Raw genomic sequence first — 24184 nt, 5'->3', positions numbered from 1 at the left:
AAAATATACTTTGTTGTATAATTAAATTGTAAATTTACTTACCGCCTTCAAAAATAGATTTTTTTTTTTATCAACATACGCGCATGCGTAATGCCGTAATCGTCGTAATGGTCAGGCCCAGAGGCCTGCTGGTGTAGAGGGTTTCAAACATGAAGGAAAAGTCGAGCGTGCCGGCTGAAAGCGAGCAGCCTTCTAAAGAGAAGAAAAATGAAGGAGAAAAGGAATTGGAACTCGTAAGTGACATTTACAATAGTCTAAGACCTGTCCGTACTTCAGCTGACAAGCGCCCATCCGCGGAATCCTCTTCCCTGCCAGTCGACTACACGCGCTTGTAAATCTTGCTGTCTCACTTCGCGCAAGTCCCGCGGTGCACACTTTTTGTTTGGCATGTCTTTTGTACGCCGTACCTTTACTCATTCCGTTTTACTTGTCGCTTTTGTTATGATATCTACACCGTTTTCTAGTTAACGTCCTTCTTCGCACATATTTCCGGAAACCAAACTTTGGTGTCATTTCTGGCGTCTTGTATGTAATCCCTCGTTGCTGCTTTCAGAGCGAAGAAGACAAGCAGCTCCAAGATGATCTTGATCTGCTCGTTCACCGGCTCGTCGTAAGTGTTTTTCAATGTGATTGCACCCTCCTTAGACTGGGCTTGTTTCTTTTCTGCTTACCCGTTTTTCTTTGTGCTCCAACAGGAGGACAACGCATCCCTCTACCTGTCTGCGCTCGAGAGCCTTCGCTCTCAGATCAAAGCTTCGACCACGTCGATGACGTCAGTGCCTAAACCTCTAAAGTTTCTCAAGCCTCATTACAAGACACTGCAAGAAGTGTACGAGAAGATCACCGATGAAACAACTAAAGTGAGTGAAGAAGTTTTGTATGTGTAACTGTAGCCGACTTTGCACAATATGCAGACATCGTTTAGCGTGATTCTGAAGTGGATTTGTGCATCCACTTGCAAGTATACATGTTTATTTTGTCCACCACAACAAAGGAAAACAAAGTCAGCGGTAGCGAGCTGTGGAGCCACCGCGTTGTCAGTCGTGAACTGAAGACGTGAGGTCAAACGTTTAGCCTGGGTGGTACTGTTAATACATAGAGCATGAATAGCAGCTCACCAGTTTCTTACCAGAAGAAAGTATAAAACAGTTGCGCCTTGCTGCCCCGCCATGGTAGCGCAGGGGTTTAGGCGGTCAACTTCTGTGCCCAAGGATGTGGGACCGAATCCCGGCCACGGCAGCCGCTTTTCGATGGAAGCGAAAAGCTAGGCGTCCATGTGCTGTACAATGTTAGTGCACATTTAAAGAAGCCCAGGTGGTCAAAATTTCCAGAGTCCTCAATTACTGCAGCTCGCGCGCTCGTGCTCGGAGAGATCGAAACTTAAACTGGCCCTGATAAATTCCCTGACAATTAATTGAGCTGTGCTGGGACCTTTTGGGTCGCAGTCCCCCTGTTTTGGAACATTGTGGATCGATTAAAGCAAAAATACTGGAACAGAAAATGTACATGTCTATACTCCTTTATAATCTGATTGTGTAACATGGCTTTCCGGTTTGTGCTGTGCTGATGCGCGTTTGGAATCTTGAAAGTTCTCTTCTGACACTGCTGTCAAAACACATGGAGCAGCGCGGTTTGTTGGGCGATTTCTCTTCATCTAGTTAGTGCCTTTCAAATTCGAAATGTGTTCCAGCAATGAAGAAAAGAGCCTCACTAGAGCACCTAGTGCAAAATATGAATGTAAATTGGTTTACAGGAAAAGAAAGGCATAGAATTTCACACTTTTTCTGTACACAACTGAACCGTGCTGTAAGGGAAGAGAGGGAGGAAAGAGAGGAGAAGGGAGAAAAAGATGTGGTTAGTGGATGACTCAGAATAATTTTGGCCACCTTGGGAATCTTCAGTGCCCACTCATCACACAGCACGCGGATGCCTTTTCATTTCGCCTCCATCGAAATGTGGCTGCTGTGGCCGGATTAAAACCAGAGTACCCCAATTCAATAGCAAAGTGTCCTAGCTTCTGAATCGCTGCACCTGGTGCCAACACCTGTTTTCCTTTATCCAAAAGTACTTCCTTACCTTCAACTACATGACGAAAGCTCTTTAAAAAGTCTTCTTAGAAATGCAGATCTCAAAATCTTCTCTATGAAGCCTTCCTTTTTTTTTTTTATCATCTCTGTACCAAGCTTGTGCCCACCTTTTAAACTCGGGGAGGTCTTTTGGTGACCCAAGAAATGATGGCCTTTCTATTTATTTCGATAGCCACTGTTGAAGTTCAGTGCAAAGCAGGTTGGCATGAAGAAGCCTGATGTCACAAAATAAAAAATTAGTTGTGGTTTAACTCTGGTTAACCCTAGTCTAATTACGATAGCAACGGCGGAACCTTCTTTCGCCTGCTACATTATTCCCCTACCACGCCCTATCAGTGTAAGGTGCTTGGAGGACACTTTGGCTTCACCTTAAGCGAGGACACGATAGTGCCTTAAATGCCGCCTTTTGACTCGGCAGATTTTTGGCATTGAGAGACTGATGCAGAGTTTGACAAAGTGTTAAATGCCATAGTTTCATTTTTGATGAAAGAATTAAGTGCAGCATCATTCTCTCTTCTGTGTGGGCACCCTACACTTACAGTGAAGTACACATGTCAGCGATTCAAATCCCCATCGCAAACTAGGCTCCAACCTGACTAGCAGGTAGATACTAAATAGGAAGTGAAATTGTATGACACCACCCTGAATGCTGTAGAAAGAATGGCTGTTTTATCACAAATTGCAGTGCATATTTTTTTCTGCCACATTTTCCTCAATTTTGGGTTACTTGGCACCATTTCTACTGAACGAGGTGGATACATTATCACGTAATAAACAGGGGAGGAAGTGCTGCTCTGTTTGCTCCATTGCACTTTCCCTGCTGCATCCTGCCCCAGAACACAGTATTACTCCGAGACTACTCCAAAACTGGATATCTTGATGTCCTGCCATTAAAGGGACACTAAAGAGAAAAATTAAATAGGCTTGCATCGATGGAATGCCAGTTCTTGGTTACAAAAAAAGCCACTCTTACTGAAAACAGCTATTAAGGTAGCAAAGAGGAAGAACAGGAATACAGGTATCGCCGCCGCAGCCGAAACAGCCGAGGCTCGCAACTACAAATCACGTGATGCGCAAGGGATCCCGGAGGCTGACAAATGTGAATTATGTTGACCATTTGAATGCGGTAGTCAGTTCTGTCTCTAACATGATAACATGCTTTTATCACACTTAAACGATGGCGAAAAAACAGCGTAAAGACAACTTAGTTATATTGCCTAGGCTTAAAATTAATAATTAGCTTGTTCCATGTGTTCCAAGATATCTATTTTACTGCATTTGCTTTTGGATGGAGCTCTGTAGAAATTTACTTATTGAGGACAAAATTGGCTCTAAGACATTATTGATATAGTATTTGGGCATCGTCTTTCTCCACATTGCTGTCCCCATAATTGAAGTCATTCAAGTATTTATGGTTAACTCTATGTAGTTTTTAGGGTTTGGCATTCTAATGCTCATCACTATGAGGAACGCTTTAGCGGAAAATTCTCGGAAATTTCGACTATCTGGGGTTCTTTAATTTGCACTGGCACATTACGTTTTGTCTGTACTAAAATGCAGCTGCCACATCCTTTACTGAGCTTGCGTCTTCGGAATCTGCACTCGGCATCCTAACCACTAATTCTATGGGCTGTCGATGCCTAGTGGGAAAGCCTTTACCTTCCTTTGCAGAGGTGTAAAAAATCAAATTTTTGTCGTATTCAATCATTTGTAAGCAGTGATTGCTTGTGTTGTACTACTACTGCTTTGTCCTTGTTCAGACTTGGTCATTTGACTTCAGCTTACTATTGTGTGGTGTCTGGAGGTTTCTTCATCGGGCACTCTGAGCATACTGGGATAATTACCTGCTGCTGACCACTTATGCACCTCTCTGTACTCCGCAGAGGTTTTGCGCGGACATCGTATCCATATTGGCTATGACTATCAGCGAAGAAAGGGAGTGCCTCAAGTACAGACTTCTTGGCTCCCGGGAAGAGATCGGCTCGTGGGGCCACGAATACGTGCGGTAAGTGTTCTTTACCTTGTGCATTTGCTGCTAGCGTAGATTCAAATGGACCATAATAAATGGGGTCTATGCTAGCATTGCTGTGTACTGCCATTGGCCACAAGAGCATTGTAGCTGAGGCAATAACACCTCAGGCCAGGAGTAAGTATGTGGTATTCATGTGTGGAGGCTAATGGAAAGGGTTGAACTTAAATTGAGAACAGTGCAGAAAGCTAAGGAAGCAAAAATGGTAGGAGACTGGAACACAGCCTCCGAGTGGGCCATGGAAGAAGTGCGAGTTAATGGCATTCTAGCTGAAATTAACGAGAAAAATGTAGGTGTGTAATATGACTGTCACTACTGGGACAGATTCACCACTGTAGCTCAGTGACATTGGCTTTAGGCTACTGATCGCAACGTTGGGGGTGTAATCCTGGCTGTGGCTGCCATGTTTTGGTGGAAGCAAAATGCAAAGGACACTCGTACACGATGGTGGTCCAAATTAGTCAATAGCCCTCTACTGCTGCGTCTCTCGTAGCTTCAGGATGTTGAAACCTCGCTGTGCACAATATCTTATATAGCCGGGGCAGTAGAATCACGTGGGCTAATGAGATGGCAATCTCTTCTGGAGTGAAGCCGCCACGGCTACCATTGGACAGGGCTCATTAGAGGAGGCATGCAGGAGAGGCCTATGTCCTACTGTGTTCCCTGGTTCAATGCCATAGTGTGGAAGGGCATTTTTTAACCAAGTGGCTCTTGTTCCAGTAGGTGTGCGGTTGTGTGAAGCTCAATTTGTGCAGGTTATTTTTTTCTTGAGAGGAAGCTGCCTGTGGCAGTATTGGAGCATGGGATGGCTGTTCCTTTGGTGGTAACTCGTACCCAAGTTCCCCAGGGCCATTTCTCTATTACTGCATTGTGTCTGTTTGGGATCAGTGGCTTTGTGAAAGCACTAATTGAATTGATGCTCAAATAGGCTTAACAGAGTGGCGTTAGCCACCGCAGACGACGATGGATGTTGAGGCATGTTGGCACTGTTTCAGGCACCTGGCAGGGGAAATTGCTCAGGATTGGATGGAGGCTGACGAAGAGCGCCGCATCGCCCTCTTGGGCCTGGCCAAGCAGATTGTGCCGTACCACATGGCGCACAACGCGGAGGCCGAGGCATGTGACCTGCTCATGGAGATTGAGCAGCTGCAGCTGCTGCAGGAGTATGTCGACAAGGAGGCCTACCCCAGGGTCTGCCTCTATCTCACAAGGTGAAGTGAAGGTCTCTTCTGACTATAGTGTGTGTGATACAGCTGTTTTTGTCCCTCACCCCCTCCCCTCAATTTTTTTGCCCTGCTGTGCTTGAAAGGTTTGTCATGTCAACAGCAATTTTACATTGGCCCATAATCGTTCAAAGTATCTGCGTCGGTCAGGTTGGAAAACTTGCTGTTTCACTTTACTGTTGTTATGGTGACTAGAAAACTGTAGCATCCTTTCGCCTACTAGTTTGCACGCCTGCTAGTTGACATGGCTGTTAAGGATGTAAATTTAGCTTGCCTGCTCTCTTGGCTTTCCTGTCATTCATTTAATTTTAGAAAGCAGCTTTTCTTTATTTTCAAACCTATTTGGTCCTTTCTATTAAGTCCTCCACTTTTGACTCACCACTACTGCTTGGGTCACCCTCACACTCAAGGTCATACAAATTAGAAAAAAGAAAAACGCGCCACATGGGGTGTTCTCGCGACTAATCAGTGCCTTGTCAGAGGGGCACCGGTTGTTTACAGGATTGCTCGATGTCGCATGACAACATGTTATCCAGATTTCCTGGGTGACGAGGCCTTTAATGCTGTCGCGTTAATAATTTTGCCTCTCCTGTGAAAGCATTCTAACACGTTGTGGTCTTGGGTATAGCTGTGTGCCTTACGTGGCGGAACCAGAGAACACCAACCTCCTGCGGACAGCCATGGAGCTCTTCCTCAAGTATGAACGCCACCCTGAAGCCCTGCGCCTGGCGATGCAGTTGGCCGACCTCGATGCCATACAGAGTATCTTCCTCAAGTGCCCTGACATGTAAGCGACTACGAAACTGTACAGAAACCGGCGGATAGACGCAGCCGAAGTAAGCTTTGCAGGATTTCCGACAGATGGCGCAGCCATCAGCATTTCCACAGCGCATTGCACTGGTGTGTTTCAGCTCTCTAGCTTTGACTGCATAGCCACAAAGAGTTATCCGGGAGCATAGACCAACACCATGTTTACAAACAAAGGCGGCGCTCGCGGTGAAAAATAGGGTTAGCGTCCATAGGAACACATGGAACTGAAATATTTATAAGCAGTTTTTTAATTTCACGAGACACCTATGATGTCCTCATTCGGTGCAGAGTAGCCGTGAACATCCTATATCAGATCGTGAAAGTATGAAATCTCATGGCCGAAGCGAAGTATCTTTAAAACACCGCGAAACGTATGGGGGTGCGAGTTTGGAGAGCGATCCATAAAAACACAAGTAAACGCAACTTACCGCAACATTTTTCTCGTTTCGCAGAGCACCAGAAGTGGTGGCCGGTCGTTAAACATTGGCCAGCGCTTTGAAGAAGTATGCTGCGTCATTGCGGAGGCGGTCTACTTTTAAAACTCCCTGAATAATCTATGTTGTGAGATCCAAACGCCCCCAAAAGGCTCATGTATCGAATCGCGTAGTTTTGTTTACAGTCTGATATACTGTCGCATGGAGTAAATTAGCTTGATAATACTGTCCTCCAAGTGATACATCCTAGACAGAATTACATTTAAAAGGCAGTTGTCAAACGCCCTACAACAATACGGACCGAACGAGAGTCGCGCATTGCAGCAGACAACAGCGCAGCTGGCGATACCCACTGCGGCCGCCTCCAGCTCCGGAGCGTCTGCTAGCAGTGGTGCATTGCCGCCTGCAACTGTGCGCGGTCAGTTTATCGTGCTGTGAACGGTCCCGCAAGTCGTCAGACTTGCAGTACTTGCGAGGGAATGTAGTGCGCCATGCAACATGATGTCGGGGCGTGATACGAGACATTCACTAAAAAATGAGAAGGGTACAACGCTGCTGAACAGAGTAAAATGTTGCGGTAAGTTGTGTTTACATGTGTTCTTATGGGTCGCCTTCCCAACTCGCACCCCATTACTTTTCGCGGTGTTTTAAAAATACTGCGCCTAGGTACGGAGATTTCATACTTTTACGATCTGTTCAAGGATGTTCATGATTGCTCTGTGCCGAATAACGACATCATATGTGCTCTGTGAAATCAGAAAACTGCTTTGAAATTTTTCGGGTCTATGTATTTTTATAGGCGCTAAGCCTAGTTGTCACCCCCAACCGGCCCAGCCTGGCAACAGAAGCGCCACCGCATCGCACTTACGTCACAGATCGGTGTTGATCTATAGTCCTATAGTTGCTGTTGTGACCATGCCCACAATCTGGGGCTCCTGTAAGAGTGTGAAACCCAATTTCGTTCCTAAACAGCCCAGCACTGAACAAGGAAAAACTCCCAGACTGGGCTTTTCTCAAAGTTGAAGGCATTCTTCTTTTACCGCCACTGGGCCAGTAATACGACTGTTCCCTCAGAACTATGTGGACAACCTGGCAACGGCGGCTCAGGGGTTAGGACACTTGAACGTTGATTCCGAAGACATTGGTTCAACCCCGTCAGCAGCAGTGACATTTTGATGGAGGTAAAGCGCAAGGCATCCATGTACAATGCAGGGTTAGTGCACATTAAAAAACTCCAGGTGATCGAAATTTTCAGAGCCGTCCACTTTGGCGTCCTTCATAGCCCAAGTTACATTAGAACAGTAGACGCTAAAAACTAAACCAAGAATTGTATGAACCAGAGCTACCACGCCCGACACACCAGCTTGTAGCACTTGGAAGCCTCGGCACAATTTCATTACTTTCAGGAGAATTCAGATAACTGAATGAATCAAATTCGCATTATTCTTTCTTCCCTACAAAGGTGAACAACAACAGCAACATTAAAGAATAGAAAATGTGGCTGCTAGGTTATTTTTGCAAGAAATGCAGAACTGCACAATTTTTCGCAGAGTGGCTAGAAACTGAACCCTGCTACATGTGTTGTATACGGTTGTCTCTCCTGAGAGTGCATGGCTACGCACTGAGGCAGGTTACACGAGCCACCACTTGCAGCCACTTTCATCATCATCATCAGCCTGATTATACCCACTGCAGGGCAAAGGCCTCTCCCATATTTCTCTACTTAACCCGGTTCTGTGCTAGCTGCATCCACTTGACCCCTGCGAACTTCTTAATCTCATCCGCCCACCTAACTTTCTGCCGCCCCCTGCTACGCTTTCCTTCCCTTGGAATCTAGTTTGTTACCCTGAGCGACCATCGGTTATCCTCTCTTCGCACTACATGTCCTGCCCACGTCCACTAGAATGTCGATAACTTGAGTTATTTCCCTGACCCACTCTGCACGTTTTGTATCTCTTAATGTTACCCCTACCATTTTTCGCAGCCACTTTGAGGGGACCTTTCTGTACACGTTACGCGTACGCTTGTAATGCATGCAACGTTGTACTATATCTTGGTGTCACTGGGGTTGTCCTCACTGACCTTCCTCTTTCAGTGACGTTCTCAAACAGATGGCCTTCATGCTGGGCAGGCAGCAGATGACGCTGAAATCTGATGATGCCATTCCGGCAATGGAAGACCTGGCGGAAATTGTGTCCAACTCTTCCCTCAATGACCATTTCATGGGGCTCGCTCGAGAGGCAAGCTTGCTTGTTTGTTTCCTTATTGGGTTAGAACTGGTAGGGTTGCTTCGTGTTTGCATGGCCACGTCAGCCATATTGGTTGGCGCGTGCTTTTAGGCCCAGCGTTTGCGTAAGGCTGTGCTTAAAATGTTCTTCTCGATTCAGTAGTAATGCATATCCACAAAGCAGTGTCATTACCTGCAACCAACATCACTTAACTGACGTCTGTTCAGGATCCCATGAAGGTAGCAGAAATTATTGCCTTACTCACTGCCTTCCAAATGCAGCTGGACATCACTGAGCCAAAGACTCCCGAGGACATTTACAAGTCGCACCTCGACAACACACGTGAGTATATTTTGACAACGTTGTATTATACAGTCGAAGCCAGATATATCAAACTCGAAGGGCATCGCGAAATAGTTAGATACTATATCGATAATTCGATATGCAGAATTTGGCTTGAGACGCCACTTGTGATCGTGAAAAATGATAATGTATTTATCACGTAATCAACCCACTCGCATAATGAACCCACCCTCCACATTTGCCGCCAAGAATTTGAAAAAAGAAAAAAACGTTCCCTCCGTTTCGGCTGTCGCATCCGCAGCTTATTTATTGGCAGCGCGCCAAGATGCTGCTCAGCGATAACGTCACGACGTGTTTGTCTTTTGACTATCTGTACTTTTGGTAGCTCCAGCGATGGCGGGAAGCGAACTTGGCAGAGTGCCCGTTACTGCTTAATTGCACAAGCCTGGTTCGATTTATCACGCTATGCTTGGGGTGGCCATAGTCCACTGCCACAAAATAATTGGAAAGTGCGACAGCTGCAAATGCTGTTCGAAACGAACAGCGCTAAAAGTTGGTGACATGATCGCAGCTGACCGCGTGCTTACGTTGATTCATAGATGCAAGGATGGACGACTCTGTTTGGCACATAAGAGATGATTAGGAAGCTTATATTCTCCTGGGTGTTCTGCACTTTAGCAATTTTTTTATTTGGTGTACGCGTGCAACATTGAGTCTGGCACTATGTGTGCACTTTGCATTTGTATCATTGTAATATGTGTTGTCATTTTCATCCCGAATGGTGCAGCTGCTCTCCTGTGTAAGTCTTTGCTCAGTAAGACCAGCGCGCCTCATGTGTTGTCTTGTCATGAGAATTGCCCCTTCATTGCAGGGCCGTCGTTTGGTCCGGGAGGCAGTGTGGACTCGGCGCGGCAGAATCTGGCATCCAGCTTTGTCAATGGATTTGTCAATGCGGCCTTTGGCCAGGACAGGCTGCTTATGGAAGATGGAAATAAGTGGCTCTACAAGAACAAAGAACACGGTGTGTGCACCTTCCGTGGCACATTTTTTCTGTGAAGTGTGTGCGCAGGTTGTCTCACAACTGCTTGAGGCTCCAGAATAATGAGAGGCACTTTTTCCCAGTTTCTAAATTTGATTGGCATGTTTCATTCACGCAGTAGGAGGCGTTCTCTTCTGTTCGCTTAATTCTAAATGTTCTCTCTCCAAATATTTGTGATCATAGTTACTCAAGGACGCGAATTTGGCCTTGCTTCGTGCGACAAACATTGACTGGAATTGCACAGCTCACAGGGCAATGGTGGCAGCATTGGGAAATCGTTTGAAGTAAACTAGTCCCTCATCTGCGTCATATCTTTTGATGTGCAGGTGGCCACAGTGTTTATATCATGAAAGCCCGAGTCTGGCTGGTAGACAAGCTAATACTGTTGATCGCTCATAGAACATGGGAAAGTCCTAAATTGGCAACTTTTTTTTTAATGAAGGAACTTCTTTGACATTTATGGAAAGTCTGTTTTTAGTTTTTCATACCATTTTCCAGGTCACCACCAAGTCCTTAAAGCGTCGGCAACTGCAGTGTACCGATATTACAAGGTCTGTTAGAGCTGAAAGGACATTGCAAGCGAAGTTGAAGTAGGCTTGTGTCACTGGCTCACTTCTTTCTAATAACCAAATGTCAACTTCCACTCAAAACATAACTTTTATAAGCTGCAATAGGCCAGCAAAAGAATGAGAGGTGTCATTGTCATAGCATGCAAGCTCACCAAGACAACTGCGATGCGCCAACTTAGTTCTTTTACCGTAGATCTCTTAAGTCTAGGCTACACAGCCATTCTTGCCAAGGCAGCGTTGCAAACTTGTTTGTGACGTCACAAGTGAAATTTTCTCAGCAATAGGTGTGTTCTTGGCTGCCAGAGGAACATAAGTATACTTCAGAAAAAGCCAGAGTCTCTCCTTAATGACAAAGATTAGATGACATAGTAGCCCCTTAAGCATTGTAATGGTAAAATGTCCACTTTTGATGTTGTTATGGTTCTTTGGTTATTGCAAAACATTGAAAAATGTTTGTTATGACGACTTCACTTACCTGTGGAGTGCCGACAAACTGACCTGTTATTTGGTGTTCCTCCCATCATCATCCAGGCATGTTCAGTGCCACAGCATCACTGGGCTTGATTCTGCTGTGGAATGTCGATGGAGGGCTCGCACAGATCGACAAGTACCTCTACTCCACGGAGGACTACATCAAGGTATGTGCTTCCTTTTGGGGATGGTTTTACTTATCCAGACAAACTATAGGGTGATATATGCATAGGCACACAATTCCTGATCATCTCTGGAGTGCACCAGGCTCCATGGAGCTGAATTCTGCTAAGAATGCATTTTTTTGCGGGAGGGGGGTTACCTGGTTTGGAGGAGCTGTGTAAAGGGGTGTGTCCTGTGTTATGCTAGGGAATGCATGTTGGTGTGAGACATACAACTTGCTGCTGCAGGCAGGAGCCATCCTGGCTTGCGGCATTGTCAACTGTGGAGTGCGTAACGAGTGCGACCCTGCACTGGCCCTGCTGAGTGACTACGTCCTCCACAACACCATGCTGATGCGCATCGGATCCATCCTGGGGTGAGTGGCAGCACTCACTCTAGCTCAGCTAATTTGAAATCCCAGATGATTCGGAGTATATTTGCGGTTCCGTAACTTGATTTTGCACCATATCTGCATGTTTCATTTCTCCGTTACACCAAGTGTTGGTGCTCTTTGATTCATTGGAACAAGTTATTAGTGCTAGTCATTTCATGACCTTTGTATCTTTGCACCTGCTGGAAGCACATTGCCCAATATTTGGAGAGGACTTGCACTGTTGCATATGTTACGCCATTTATAGAGTGCTTCGTTAAACTGCGCATCATTTGACTCACAGCATTGTCAGGTGACATCCATCCTCCACGTTTCGTCCATTAAGAAAAGAAAGTATGGTGGAATGGAGCTTGTACTCATTAAGAGCGCACAAATTTAGAAACAAGTTCGTTGTGTGCACATAACTCTCACCATGGTTCTTCCTTTCTGTCTGCAATTATGTGTTGCCAGAGTACAGATTTGCCATTTAGCTGGGAAGTGCAGTAAAACCTTTATAACTCTAGCTCAGCTAATTTGAAATTCCGGATGATTAGGAGAATATCAGTGGTCCCGCAACTTCTAACTTAATTTTGCACCTATCTGCATGTTCCATTTTTTTGTGTGGTAAATGTGACTGTGAGGGCAAATTGTGAGCCTCTGATTATTTGAATGGGAACACACCGTTCCGTGCTAGCAACTCTATTTTATGATGAATTCTGATGGCTTTTCTTTTTTTGTTAGTAATACTTTCAAAATTAAATATGCAAAGTTTTGGCATGCCTTAACACTTTCATGTCCGTGGAAAAGAGGGTGGTTTTTGGGTGGTGTCATTAATATTTTTTTCTTTAACAAAACTTACTTGGTACAAGAGTGTGTAGTATCAAATTGTGGAGAAGGAATTTCGCTCTACAATGGTATTAGTGACAATCAACATATTTATTGAATAAGTGATGATAAAAAAGAGCAATCAGCAAAAATTGTAGTAAAAAAAAAAAACGCACACAAAAGCATCTGTTTCTTGATACAAATAAAACAAAAATATACTTTTTTTTACAACAGGGACTGATGCAACATTGCAACAAATTCTAGCTTTCTGTGTACAGTATTCGCTGATTTAGGAAAGAAAACAGCAGTCGAGGTCGACCCTTGGCTGTCCTCTAGCGGGAAACACGATTCCCTGCTCTGCCGGCGGCAAGTAATGCTACCCAAAAGACATTGTCACCCTGCAGATAACAGTTGTGACCTTCAGAACAGTGATCTCTTCCGATCAGCGCGCAGCAAAAGTGGAAATTTTTGGGGAGCGAACACAAAACTTATCAAGGTCTTGCAGTTGACGTTCCGGGTCGGTTTGACATAGTTTCGCTGTCAGTCCTATAGTCTGAAGAGCTGAATTCCTCTTTCGAGTCATCACTGCTGCTGTTCACATCCAAAAACGAGCTTTCCTATGCGTCAACTTGTGCGGAACCGCGCCGTTTCCAAGCAGCAGAACGCCGAGACCATGATGTAAACAAGCAGTGCCGATCACCTGACTCCGGAGACCATCTGTAAGGGCGTGGCACGGCAGAAAAAATAAAACCAAAAGCAAAACTGAAAAAAGGGTTCTTCTATTTCCCACTGAATGACACCACCTGTCAAGAAGCTCTTCGAAAGTGGGAAAATTCAACCATCGATAGTGGGTGACGATTATCGGGGCATGGCTGTCAGTGTTCTGGATCATTTGACGCTGAATTTGAAGAGCTGAATTCGTCTTCCGAGTCATCAATGCTACCGTTCACATCCAAAAACGAGCTCTCAGATGCGTCAACTTCCGGAAATGCCTGTTTCGGCACGCGACGTCGGCGCCATGGTGTAAACAAGGAGTGCCGATCACCTGACTCCGGAGACCATTTGGACGGGCACGGTGCGGTGGAAAAATAAATCAAAAGCAAAACTGAAAGAAGGGTTCCTCTATTTCCCATTGGATGATTCCACTTGTCAAGGAACGCTTTGAAAGCGGAAAAATTCGAATTGGGAAACCATCAATAGCGGGCTATCGATGGGAATAGGCGCGGACAGGAAAGTGTTAAAGCTAGAGCTGTGCAAATAGTAAAATTTGGGGGGCAAAGTGAATTCAAATGCTTATTAATTATTGAGCGCAAATTGAACTGGGTATTTTTGGGATGCTGCTAAGTTAATTACAAATGAATCTGGAAACCATGCCTAGAAAGAAGCAAATTTATTAGAGGTGTGCAAATTACAAATTTTTGTGCGCAAAGTGAGCACAAATAATAAACATTGGTTGCAAATAGAATATTTTTTAATAATTTAAAAAATTGGTACAAGTAGTTGAAAATAAAAATGTCTTTTTCACAAACAGCAGCTATGAGATTGTAACCTTGGGTAAGGCCCAACATTCCGCTGTGGAAAGTCTTCCACATTGCGTGCCATTGCGTGCAGTTAGGAAATGAGCACTGTTATCACTGCAATCGCTTTCTGTAGCCGTGTAAAGGGTGCGGCCGTATCGTCATCGCCATCGCCGATTGTGCGCTGGCTGATGAAAATGCTAAATATGATCATTTTCGTGGTGTTCTCGTCTAAAAAGTGGCCAACCATTGCCCAATGCAAATGGTTCTTGTCAGCTTTTCCGGGGCCATTCATATTTCAAACTTTTTCCCGGTCCCATGAAAACGAGCCTTTACTGTATCTAATATCTTTTTTTAAATATGCACCAAAAATTCCTGCAAGCAAGTTTGGTAATAAACCCAGGGAAAGGGTGCTCCGAGATGGCCAACACAAATGTGCGAAAAGGTGTGCAATTTTTAAATTCAGAACTATGTAAAGGCATGTAAAGGGGCAAAAATGAACCCTTAAGTAGAGATGCTGGTCCCATGCACAAATTTTTTCTTTAGAAAGACCACAACTTTTATTGGGTGGCACTCGACATTATTTGTGAGGACAAAATTCCGAACAGAATCAATAAAATGCAGCGTTTTCTTGATATCAGGCCAGAGTTAACTTCTAGGCGTAAGCTATGCCTATATGCTTTCCTCTCACTACCTTGCATATGGGTCTTGTATTTACTCATTTGTTTTTGTGTTTGCTTCAGGCTGGGTCTGGCCTATGCAGGATCCAACCACAGTGACGTCATCCATCTGCTGCTCCCAGTCTTCACAGATTCAAAGTCCACGATGGAGGTGCGGCCTGTTTTCGTGTTTTTTTAAGTATCTTAGCCTAGTGATGGAGGCATATTGATTGCACGAGAAGTTACATTTTTGAGTTTTCATTTGCTGTTCTGGACAGACAGTGAAAAGTTAAATGGCAATTGCCGATTCATGCAATCGAGCGGATTGTTCTTATGGGTTATATTAAACAGCTCTATGATGAAGTTCATATAAGATGTTGGGAGAGAACCAGTATGGCAAGATCTTACCAGCATTTGAGTCCATCAGGATGCTGTGAACACATGCGTACGGTATTTTTTACTTGCTTGGAGCAGAGACATTTGGTGGTGCTTACGGAATGTAATTGATTACATCTGAATTTAATCTCTTTCACACATCAAGATTGACAGAGCATTGTGTGCACTTGATGCACTGTTCTATTTGTCATTTTGATCTCATCTTGTTGACATCTTACCTGGAAACACCTTTCGTTGCTTTGCTCACTTGTGTGCTTGCTGTTTTTTATTAACGCGACAGTTCCCAGCCAGCCATCCTATCCTGAGCAAGAAAACTATGAGCAATCTTAGCTCCTGAGCGCAGTTGATCCAAACTCTGGAATCGGTATATGGTTTCATTTATTTTTACATAATTTTTAATGTTGCACGCAAATGTGTGCTGTTAATTTCTAGCTGCTTTTTATTAAAATGTGGGTGCCGTCTCTTGAAGCCTATCCCCTATCTTAGGTCCCTTGGGGCAAGCAAATAGATGTGCCCACCTATAACTTGTCTTGTATGGTGTCCTCAGGTATTAGCCATCACCTCCATCGCCTGTGGCATGGTGGCAGTTGGGTCCGGCAATGGGGACGTCACCTCGACCATCATGACCGCCTTACTCGAGAAGTCCGAGGCTGACTTGAAGGACACCTATGCCCGCTTCCTTCCCCTTGGACTGGGTCTCTGCTACTTGGGTAAGCGTTGGCTCTGGTACCTGTCAGTGCCACTGTATGTGCGGTTTCTGCGCCGTGTGACATGCCAGTGGTTTTGCTTGCGCTCATGTATACATGTTTTGGGAGATTACCATCATTAGCATGCCCCTTTGAGCCTGTGATGGCAGCCTTTCGTTTGCCACCCCTCCTCCTGTGGCCTGAGTTTCAAATCAAGCAGTGGAACGCCAATGAATCCTTGCTCCCATTGCCAGGCAAACAAGAAGGAGCCGAAACCATCACCGCTGCCTTGGAAGTCCTTCCGGAGCCATTTAGAAGTATGGCCACTACGCTGGTCAACATTTGTGCCTATGCTGGTGAGTGTGGTTTCATTTCCAGTAGCTGTCTCATCCTCCTCCTGTGTAGTGGAGGCCTAACAAGCGTTCATTGTTTTTTTTGCAGGCACCGGCAATGTGTTGAAGGTCCAACAACTGCTGCACATCTGCAGTGAACACTATGAAGCTAATGAAAAGGTTGGTCTTTCTCTGTTTTCCTGGGAATATATCACTCCGTAGTGGGCTTTATTTTGCCCTTACTTCACATTTTGCCTGAGCTGGGCATGTTTATAGTGAAATATTAATTGCTTTATTGTGTGCTTGTATTACTACTAATGGACAAAAAAGGTGGCACTATAAGCTTTATTTATGGGGGACAGGGCTCTTAAAACACCTTTCTTTACATTTAGACTAAATGCCATGGAAATGCAATCTTAAGTTTTTTTTTTTTTTTGCTGGTTTCAAATATGTTACCTGTTACCATATATGTCATTTAGTTTTCAAAATATTCAACATTTTCACTCCTTTGTTTACAGCAATAGAGAAAAAACTGCTAATCAGAAAACTATTATAACATGTGGCTTATAGTATACAGTTTTAAGAAATTCAATGCATAACTGCTTTCTTGATTAAGGCGGTATTAGTCTTACAACTTGCTGAATTTGGTATTAGAAAAATATATCAGAATCTGATATTATGAGCCATGTAAATTAGAGTGCATAAGAAATTAACAAGAACAAAATGAGAAGCTCACAACATTGTATAGTTTAATCACCCAGGAGCATATGCTGAAAAAAAAATTATTCCTTTATCTGCTCTAGGTATGAAGGTATTCATATTGTAAACTAGCAAACCATATAAAATTTGCGTAATGAAAAACTTAGAAAAAATGAACATGGAATTTATTCATCTTGTCTTCACCTTATAAAGTTGAATAGCCTAGGGTGTGAATAACTTAATTGGTATGTAGGAAATGGGCTGTAGGTTTTCATCAAGAGTGCCTGATGTACCGTGTGCAGCAGCACCAGGTGTTCGCATTTCTCCACTGCATAATCTTAAGGGGGGACGTGGGTTTTAAAACTAATTTTGTTATTTACTGCTCAAATTTGATGAGACTTCGCAGAATTGTTCAGTTTTTTCTGCTAATTTCAAATATGCAAAAAAAATTTCTTCTAGGGCAATTAGTTTAGAGGTATTAGAGAATTATTGCAATTACCTGCTCAAACAATACAGAAAAAATTCTCATTAGAAATCAATTTTTAATATACAGATGGATACTACGAAGTGTAAGGAATGCAATGTTGGAAGCACGTTTTTTATTTTCACCTATAAATTTTTGTATTTTATCTTGAAATCCTTACATAGTTAGCCCTGGCTGTGAGTGCCAAGTTCAGTGGGCTGCTAAATCTCTAATATTTGCTCATTTTAAAACTTCTTGCAGCATTGCATTCCTTAGCCTATATAGTAGTCGAACCCAAATAATTTGAATTTTGGTTATATCAAACTCACGGAATATCCCCTTGAAAATCCCGTGTAAAAGTATAGGAAAGCTGTGCCGTATATCAAACTCAATTTCACCAGTCATTCTATATATAACTCCACACCACACACTGGAAGTTGCGCCTTCCGCAAAGACGATCGCACCACTGTTTGCCGTGTGACGTCTTCAAGCCACGCGCGGAAGGAATGAGAGGGAGCAGTTCGGAGACTGCTTGTTTGTCGAGTTTGTTGATTACACGACAAATACAGTATCATTTTTCAGGATCGTAAGCACTGTCTCAAGCCAATTTCTGTATATTGAATTATCGATATATCAAATTATTTCGCGATCCCCTTCAAGTTCAATATATCTGGGTTTGACTGTACCTGCATATTAAAAATAAATTTCTGATTAGCATTTTTTTTTTATTGTTTGCGTAGGCAAGAGCAGTAATTTTCAAATACGCCATAACTAATCGCTCTAGAAGAAAAAATTTCCCATATTTGAAATCGGCAGAAAAACTGAACGATTCTTTGAGGCTTCATAAAATTTGGGCAATAAATAACAAAACTAGTTTTAAGACCCGTGTCCCCCCTGAGATCGCTTATCCTTGAACCCAAGGCTCCTGCGAGTCTAGTTCGTCTTCTGAGGCAGGCATAGCATCTGTTGTCTTATTTTTCGCCTCCGTTGTGCCCACCGTGATGAGTTTTCGCCAAATTCCTGCCCCATAGCTGAGTTTCTTGCACCTGCCATCCCAACAGGAGGAGAAGAAGGATGACAAGAAAGACAAGAAGGAGGACGAGAAGCCGACCGGATCTGTGGACCTATCCAGCCAGCAGAGTGTTGCCGTCCTTGGCATCGCGCTCATTGCCATGGGCGAGGAGATTGGGTCAGAGATGGCCTTCAGGGCATTCGGCCACCTGGTGAGCAGCACTTCTTTTGGTCTTCTTGTATGTTGAGCAAAGTTGTCTGGCTGATTGCCTAAGGTGGGTGGGGCTATTTTTGGACCTTCAGTGTTGATCTGATCGAGATTAAAACATGGGGCGTCTGAATGAAGAACAGGTGTATGCCTGCAAAGAAAAAGTCGTACAATAAAAGCTTGTTAATTCCAACTTCACAGGTGTGGGAAAAAAAAGTTCAAGTTATCCGAAGCTCGAACTATCAAATGGCCTTGAAGAAACTAACAACCACTTGCATTGTGGTAAATTTGACCAGAAATTAGGGGATGGTCGCCGGCTTTTTAGACAAGAACTGCGGTCAAATGACTACTTTTCACTAAGGGTGTGTGAATATTTTAAATTTCGAATACGAATCAAATATGCTTGCTATTCGATTCGTATTCGAAAAATGGATATTTGGAATTTTCAAATATTATAAAATTTCCGAATATACCGAAGATGTCCGAGCAAACAATTTCCTCGAGGCAATTCCTGCCACGTACGAGCATCGTAATCATGACGATGCAGATGAAAAAGTGATGCCTAAGCAGTTTTCATGGGCATGACAGATGGATCACTCGGAAAAGTTAGTGGCACAGCGGCAGTGGCTATCGCGAAACGGCGCCATGCGCGGCATGCGGAATCGCAAACCTTGTCGAAATAAATTTTCTTCTGAGTTGCAGGGGCAATTATCTCGATGGTAAACGGTGCATTCGCACCAAAAACCTGTAACTCATTCTATCGATTTTGGTAATTCAAAAATATGCCAGAAACATTTTTCACCGATTTCTCAAAATTGAATTTTGGACACAGTCACCATTTTGCAGGATCAATATCTCGGCTTCTATAGCAGCTATCGCTATAATTCTTTTTAAGCCAGAAAGGTAAAATCCCAAGTTCTGTAATAACACTGCTTTTTAACCGCTGTTTCTTGATAAAAAAATGAAAATAAATCATTTGTCCCAGTCACCAAAATGAGTTTTTTCTTCGTTTGACGTCACAACTTTCTTTCAAGTAATCCTAGAATGGTCATTTATGCTCTATTGCATTTCTTTGCGAGTCTAGATTATTTAAGGATCAAAATCTTCTCAGGATCTGATGTTGGCTAACCATGCTTCCTCCAAAAAAAAGATCAGTTTTCCTTAATATATTTAAAACTACAGTCAAACCTTGTTATAACGAAGTCTCATTTTGCACGGAAATTCGTTCGTTATATCCGATATTCGTTGTAAAAGTACACACAAATTCCTACAAAAAAAAATTCTGTTCATAAACCCAAGTAAAGGCTACCCTAAAATGGAAAGCACAGAGCTGAAAAAAAAGCATTTTTTTTTTCTTTAAAGCGTGGTATAAGCACGCGAAACCTTACCTTTCATTTTGCACTGCCAAGCAAAAATGAGCACACAAATCGGGATTTAGGCCACGCAGGACTGATTTACAGTTGAACCCCGCAATAACAAAAACCGCAAGTACGAATTTCTCGATGGAACGAATTAGTTTAGTGGCCCCGGCCAACGTTCATAAGATTCAATGCATTTCATCTCTCTCAACAACGAAACGCTTTCAGACTTCAATCCCGTAACAACGAAGGTTTCTCAAGTAGCAGTCCACACATTTTTTTCGTGCGTAAGCCATTGCAGGAAATTAAATCACTGGAATGCGTTTTAGTACACCAGTTTTAACATTTTTGGCGCTTCCATGCTACCAACAAGCACATTTACGCACGCGGTCATGTTTGTTTACAAGTTGCTGATGATGATGACTGCGCGCTTGTCGTTTGAAAAACAAAAAACTAATTTGGCGGGCTATGATTTGTTGGCAACCAGTTCAAATGGGCATGTCCGTGATGAGTTATTTTTTTGTTGCCAAAATTTTTCTGTACAGTGCGATGACGGGCAATGGTTTTTGTTTCTTTAAATTTTTTATTCTCTTATGTTTAACTTGTGGCTTTGCCGCGCCAGAGGGCAGCGCCACCGTCACCATCATCGTATCGCCATCATGGATGTTTGTTGTTTTCTCCATGCCAGCAGGCCACGCATTCACTGTTTCTTTGTCTGGCGAGCCGACGTCGCCGTACCGACGTGCTGACAAGATGCCTCCTCCGACCAAAAAGCGGAAGTTCTTGACGCTTCAGGAGAAGGCTGAACTCATCGCACAAGCTGCCAAGGGAAGGAAGAAGATGGATATTGCGGAAGAGTTTGGAATTCCGTGCAGTTCGCTGTCTACAATACTGAAGTGCAAAGACAGCATCTTGGCTGCCCTGAAGAATGGAGCACGTGCGCAGCACAAGACGGTAACAACAGCGACTTTTGAAGATGTCAACAAGGCTGTGTATGCCTGGTTTTTAGAACAGAGAGCCAACAGGGTGCCGCTGTCCGGGGCCTTATTGCAGCAAAAAGCCCTCGGCTTCGCTTGCCTATTAGGGCATGACAATTTCAAGGCGAGTGCCGGTTGGCTGAGCCGTTTTAAGGCGAGCCATAATATTGTTGCTAAAGTGCTTTCGGGTGAATCTGCAAGCGTCGATGCGGAATCGGCGTCAACTTGGATGCGAAAGACGTACGAAGGCATCGAAGCCGAATACAAGCCCTGCGACATTTACAACGCCGATGAAACTGGCCTGTTGTATGAAATGCTGCCATCAAAAACATTGGAACTAAAAGGGCAGCGATGCCATGGTGGAAAGCAAAGCAAAAAACGCATCACGATTTTGTTGTGTTCCAACATGGACGGCTCCGATAAGCGTCCGCTCCTCGTCATCGGCTACAGTAAAAAGCCGCGTTGCTTTAAAGGGGGTCGCAGGCTGCCCGTGCAATACACAGCCAACCATAAATCTTGGATGACCCGCGCCATCTTTGGGAGTTGGCTGGCCGCCTTCGATGGAGATATGCGAAAGGCAGGAGGGTTTGTGTGCCTGTTCTTGGATAATTGCAGTACACATCACGTTGATGACACAGTTTTGACCAACATCCGCCTGATATTTTTTCCCCCGAACTGTACCTCCGTGATTCAGCCCTTGGACCAAGGTACGATACGAAGTGTTAAGTGCGCGTACCGAGGGAGGCTTCTTCAACGGCTGCTCTTGAACATTGAGATGAAGCGCCTGTTGGAAGTTGATTTGTTCATGGCCCTGGAAATGGTGGCCGCGGCGTGGATGGCAACAAGAGCAACTATTGTTCAAAACTCGTTCCAGCACGCGGGGTTCGCTACTGAGCGTGTACTGTGAGCGTACTGTGAGCGTGTGCTCCTCACAGTCCCCCGATTTTGATGGTGTGGCAGTTTTGGAAGATCAGTATTACTGGTCCTGCTGTTGCTAGTTTTTTTGTTTTTTTTTTGCTAGAAAGCTGATTTCATGTATCTTTTAACACCAAGGTAAATGTAGTAACCATACGGAAAAATTTACTGAAAAGGCTGTCTTGGCACTAAAATTATGATGTAACTTTGACTCAAATTGGTATAGAACATTAATTTCTGCTCTAATTTACTTTCCAACCATTTCTGATCATATTGATATGTTAGTCCTTACCATAATTTAAGCCTACATGCTCTGACATGTTTTTCCTTGTTATTTCGAAACTGCAGTTTTGAGGGTGCTGTAATTTTGAAGGAGCGATATCTCCTGAACTATTTATACTATTGCTTTACTTTTTTTCTTTGTTGCAAAGATACTTTCTTGAAGAGTGCAATAAGACTCAAATATATGCAATTTTAATGAGGTAACATTTACAAAATTATTTATAATGAGTGTCAACTCAAGCTTTTCCACAGAAAAGTTTGATATACTCCAACATTAATCTGGTGCCTCAATTCTTGGTTAGTTGCACTCTGTGATATTTCTAGATAATTTTGGCAGGCACATTTTCATCATGCCCTAGTGTGTTTAGTAATTAGCTTACCTCCAAATGGAGAGCATTAATTAGGCAAAATTTTGAGAACAATGCACTCTACAAATAAACCTATTATATATTTGAAATCAGCATGTAAAAATACATGTGATGTAAGTTTAATCCAAATTGGCTCATAAATTTAAAAGAAATGTTCTTGAGAGGGTTGTGTCCCCTAAAGTGGGGTGGTGGGGGCTACAATGAAAGGGAACAAAAGAAGAAATATACAGGTGATTTATCATGTGAACTCAGTCTCTGATAACATATAAAAACGACATGCTAGCAACAAAGAATCTGTAACAGAAAGCAACTGTTTCATTGTAGATACACGTCAGAGTGCCTAGCAATTGCAAAAGAAAGAAAAAAAAAGAAACATGCAGTGAATTCAATACAAAAAGTTTCATTTTCACATTATTATAAAAACTACAGCAGCAGTGAAAAAAAAAAACAACAAAACATATCATCATTTCTAGTAATGGTAGCCACTTCTCGGGGTAAGATTCTAATCTGAAATTGTTCGGCAGAAAAATGACATTGAATTTCTGGGTGTTACACCCCCGCCCCTTTTTTTTGCATGGTCTCAATGTAAGGAAATGTAATTGGGGAAAGTAAAGAAATATCCGGAATTATAGGCAAATTCGGTCTTGGCGAGCCAAATGAAGCTGGGCAGAGGCTAGTAGAGTTTTGTCAAGAAAACAACCTGACCATAGCGAATACTCATTTTCAACAGCCCAAGAGGCGCCTGTACACATGGACTTCACCGGACGGTCTGTACAGGAATCAGATCGATTATATTCTTTGCCGGCAGAGATGGAGAAGCGCTATAGAAGCAATAAAAACAAGGCCTGGGGCCGATTGTAGCACCGATCATCAGCTTCTTGTTGCCAAAATTAAGCTTCGATTGAGGAAAACGCAGAAAATTAGGACTTTCAGGTATGATCTGGATCAAATTCCATTAGAATATGCTGTGGAAGTGAGGAATCGATTTCAAGAATTAGATCTGGAAGACAGAGAGCCCGAATAGATGTGGACTGATGTTCGTGATATAATACAAGAAGTTGCTACTAAGGTAGTTCCAAAGCAAAAGAAATGCAAGAAAGCAAACTGGTTATCTGAAGAGGCTTTGCAAATAGCTGAGGAAGGGAGGATGACAAAAGTTATGGGGGAAAGAGAAAGATACAAGGTTCTCAATGCGGATTTTCAGAAAATAGCAAGGAGAGATAAGAATGCCTTCCTGAACATACAGTGCCAAGCAGTTGAGGACAACAGCCAATTAAGGAACACTGGAGCTCTGTATAAGACAATCAAAGATATCAAAGGAAGCAAGGCAAGGACCTCACTGAAGCCTCAGAATAAAGAAGAGGTGGCAGGAATACACAGAAGAACTGTACAAGAAGGACCCAAATGTGCAAACCCAACATAAGACGGTTGTGATTACTGATCTCGAGCCGGGCATCCTGAAGAGTGAAGTTGAATGGGCCTTAGCCAGCCTTGCTAAGAACAAAGCTAGCGGAATTGATGGTATTCCAGCTGAGTTGCTTCAAAACCTCAACCATGACGCTGTTAACATTCTGCATACATTATGTCAGAAGATTTGGACAACCCTGCAGTGGCCACAGGATTGGAGGAGGTCAGTTTATATCCCCATTCCAAAGAAAGGCAGTGCCAAAGATTGTTCCAACTACCGCACGATCGCGCTTATTTCGCATGCTAGCAAGGTGATGTTGAAAATCCTCCAAGGTAGGCTGCAGCAGTATGTGGAT

The 24184-nt window shown here is 43.5% G+C and overlaps 1 protein-coding gene across 1 annotated transcript in view; it reads left to right on the top strand.

The window, feature by feature from the left end:
- The first annotated feature begins 77 nt into the window (after positions 1-77).
- The window catches only part of Rpn1 (regulatory particle non-ATPase 1), a 32203-nt gene continuing 8096 nt past the window's right edge, over positions 78-24184 (top strand). Inside the window, exons 1-16 of the mRNA XM_084576956.1 lie at positions 78-233; positions 554-610; positions 696-860; positions 3971-4092; positions 5112-5327; positions 5968-6126; positions 8679-8823; positions 9093-9153; positions 9986-10135; positions 11254-11360; positions 11604-11731; positions 14811-14898; positions 15670-15832; positions 16063-16164; positions 16250-16320; positions 18364-18525. Coding sequence (XP_084433082.1) covers positions 150-233; positions 554-610; positions 696-860; positions 3971-4092; positions 5112-5327; positions 5968-6126; positions 8679-8823; positions 9093-9153; positions 9986-10135; positions 11254-11360; positions 11604-11731; positions 14811-14898; positions 15670-15832; positions 16063-16164; positions 16250-16320; positions 18364-18525 — 1980 coding nt within the window. The 5' untranslated portion in view covers positions 78-149. The remainder of the gene's footprint in view (positions 234-553; positions 611-695; positions 861-3970; positions 4093-5111; positions 5328-5967; positions 6127-8678; positions 8824-9092; positions 9154-9985; positions 10136-11253; positions 11361-11603; positions 11732-14810; positions 14899-15669; positions 15833-16062; positions 16165-16249; positions 16321-18363; positions 18526-24184) is intronic.

Source organism: Amblyomma maculatum, chromosome 8 (assembly GCF_055883805.1).
Source record: "Amblyomma maculatum isolate TAMU_Amacu chromosome 8, ASM5588380v1, whole genome shotgun sequence".
NCBI classification, from domain to species: Eukaryota; Metazoa; Arthropoda; class Arachnida; order Ixodida; family Ixodidae; genus Amblyomma; species Amblyomma maculatum.
The sequence above is the reverse complement of the archived record's forward strand: the minus strand, read 5'-3'. Positions and strand labels throughout refer to the sequence as shown.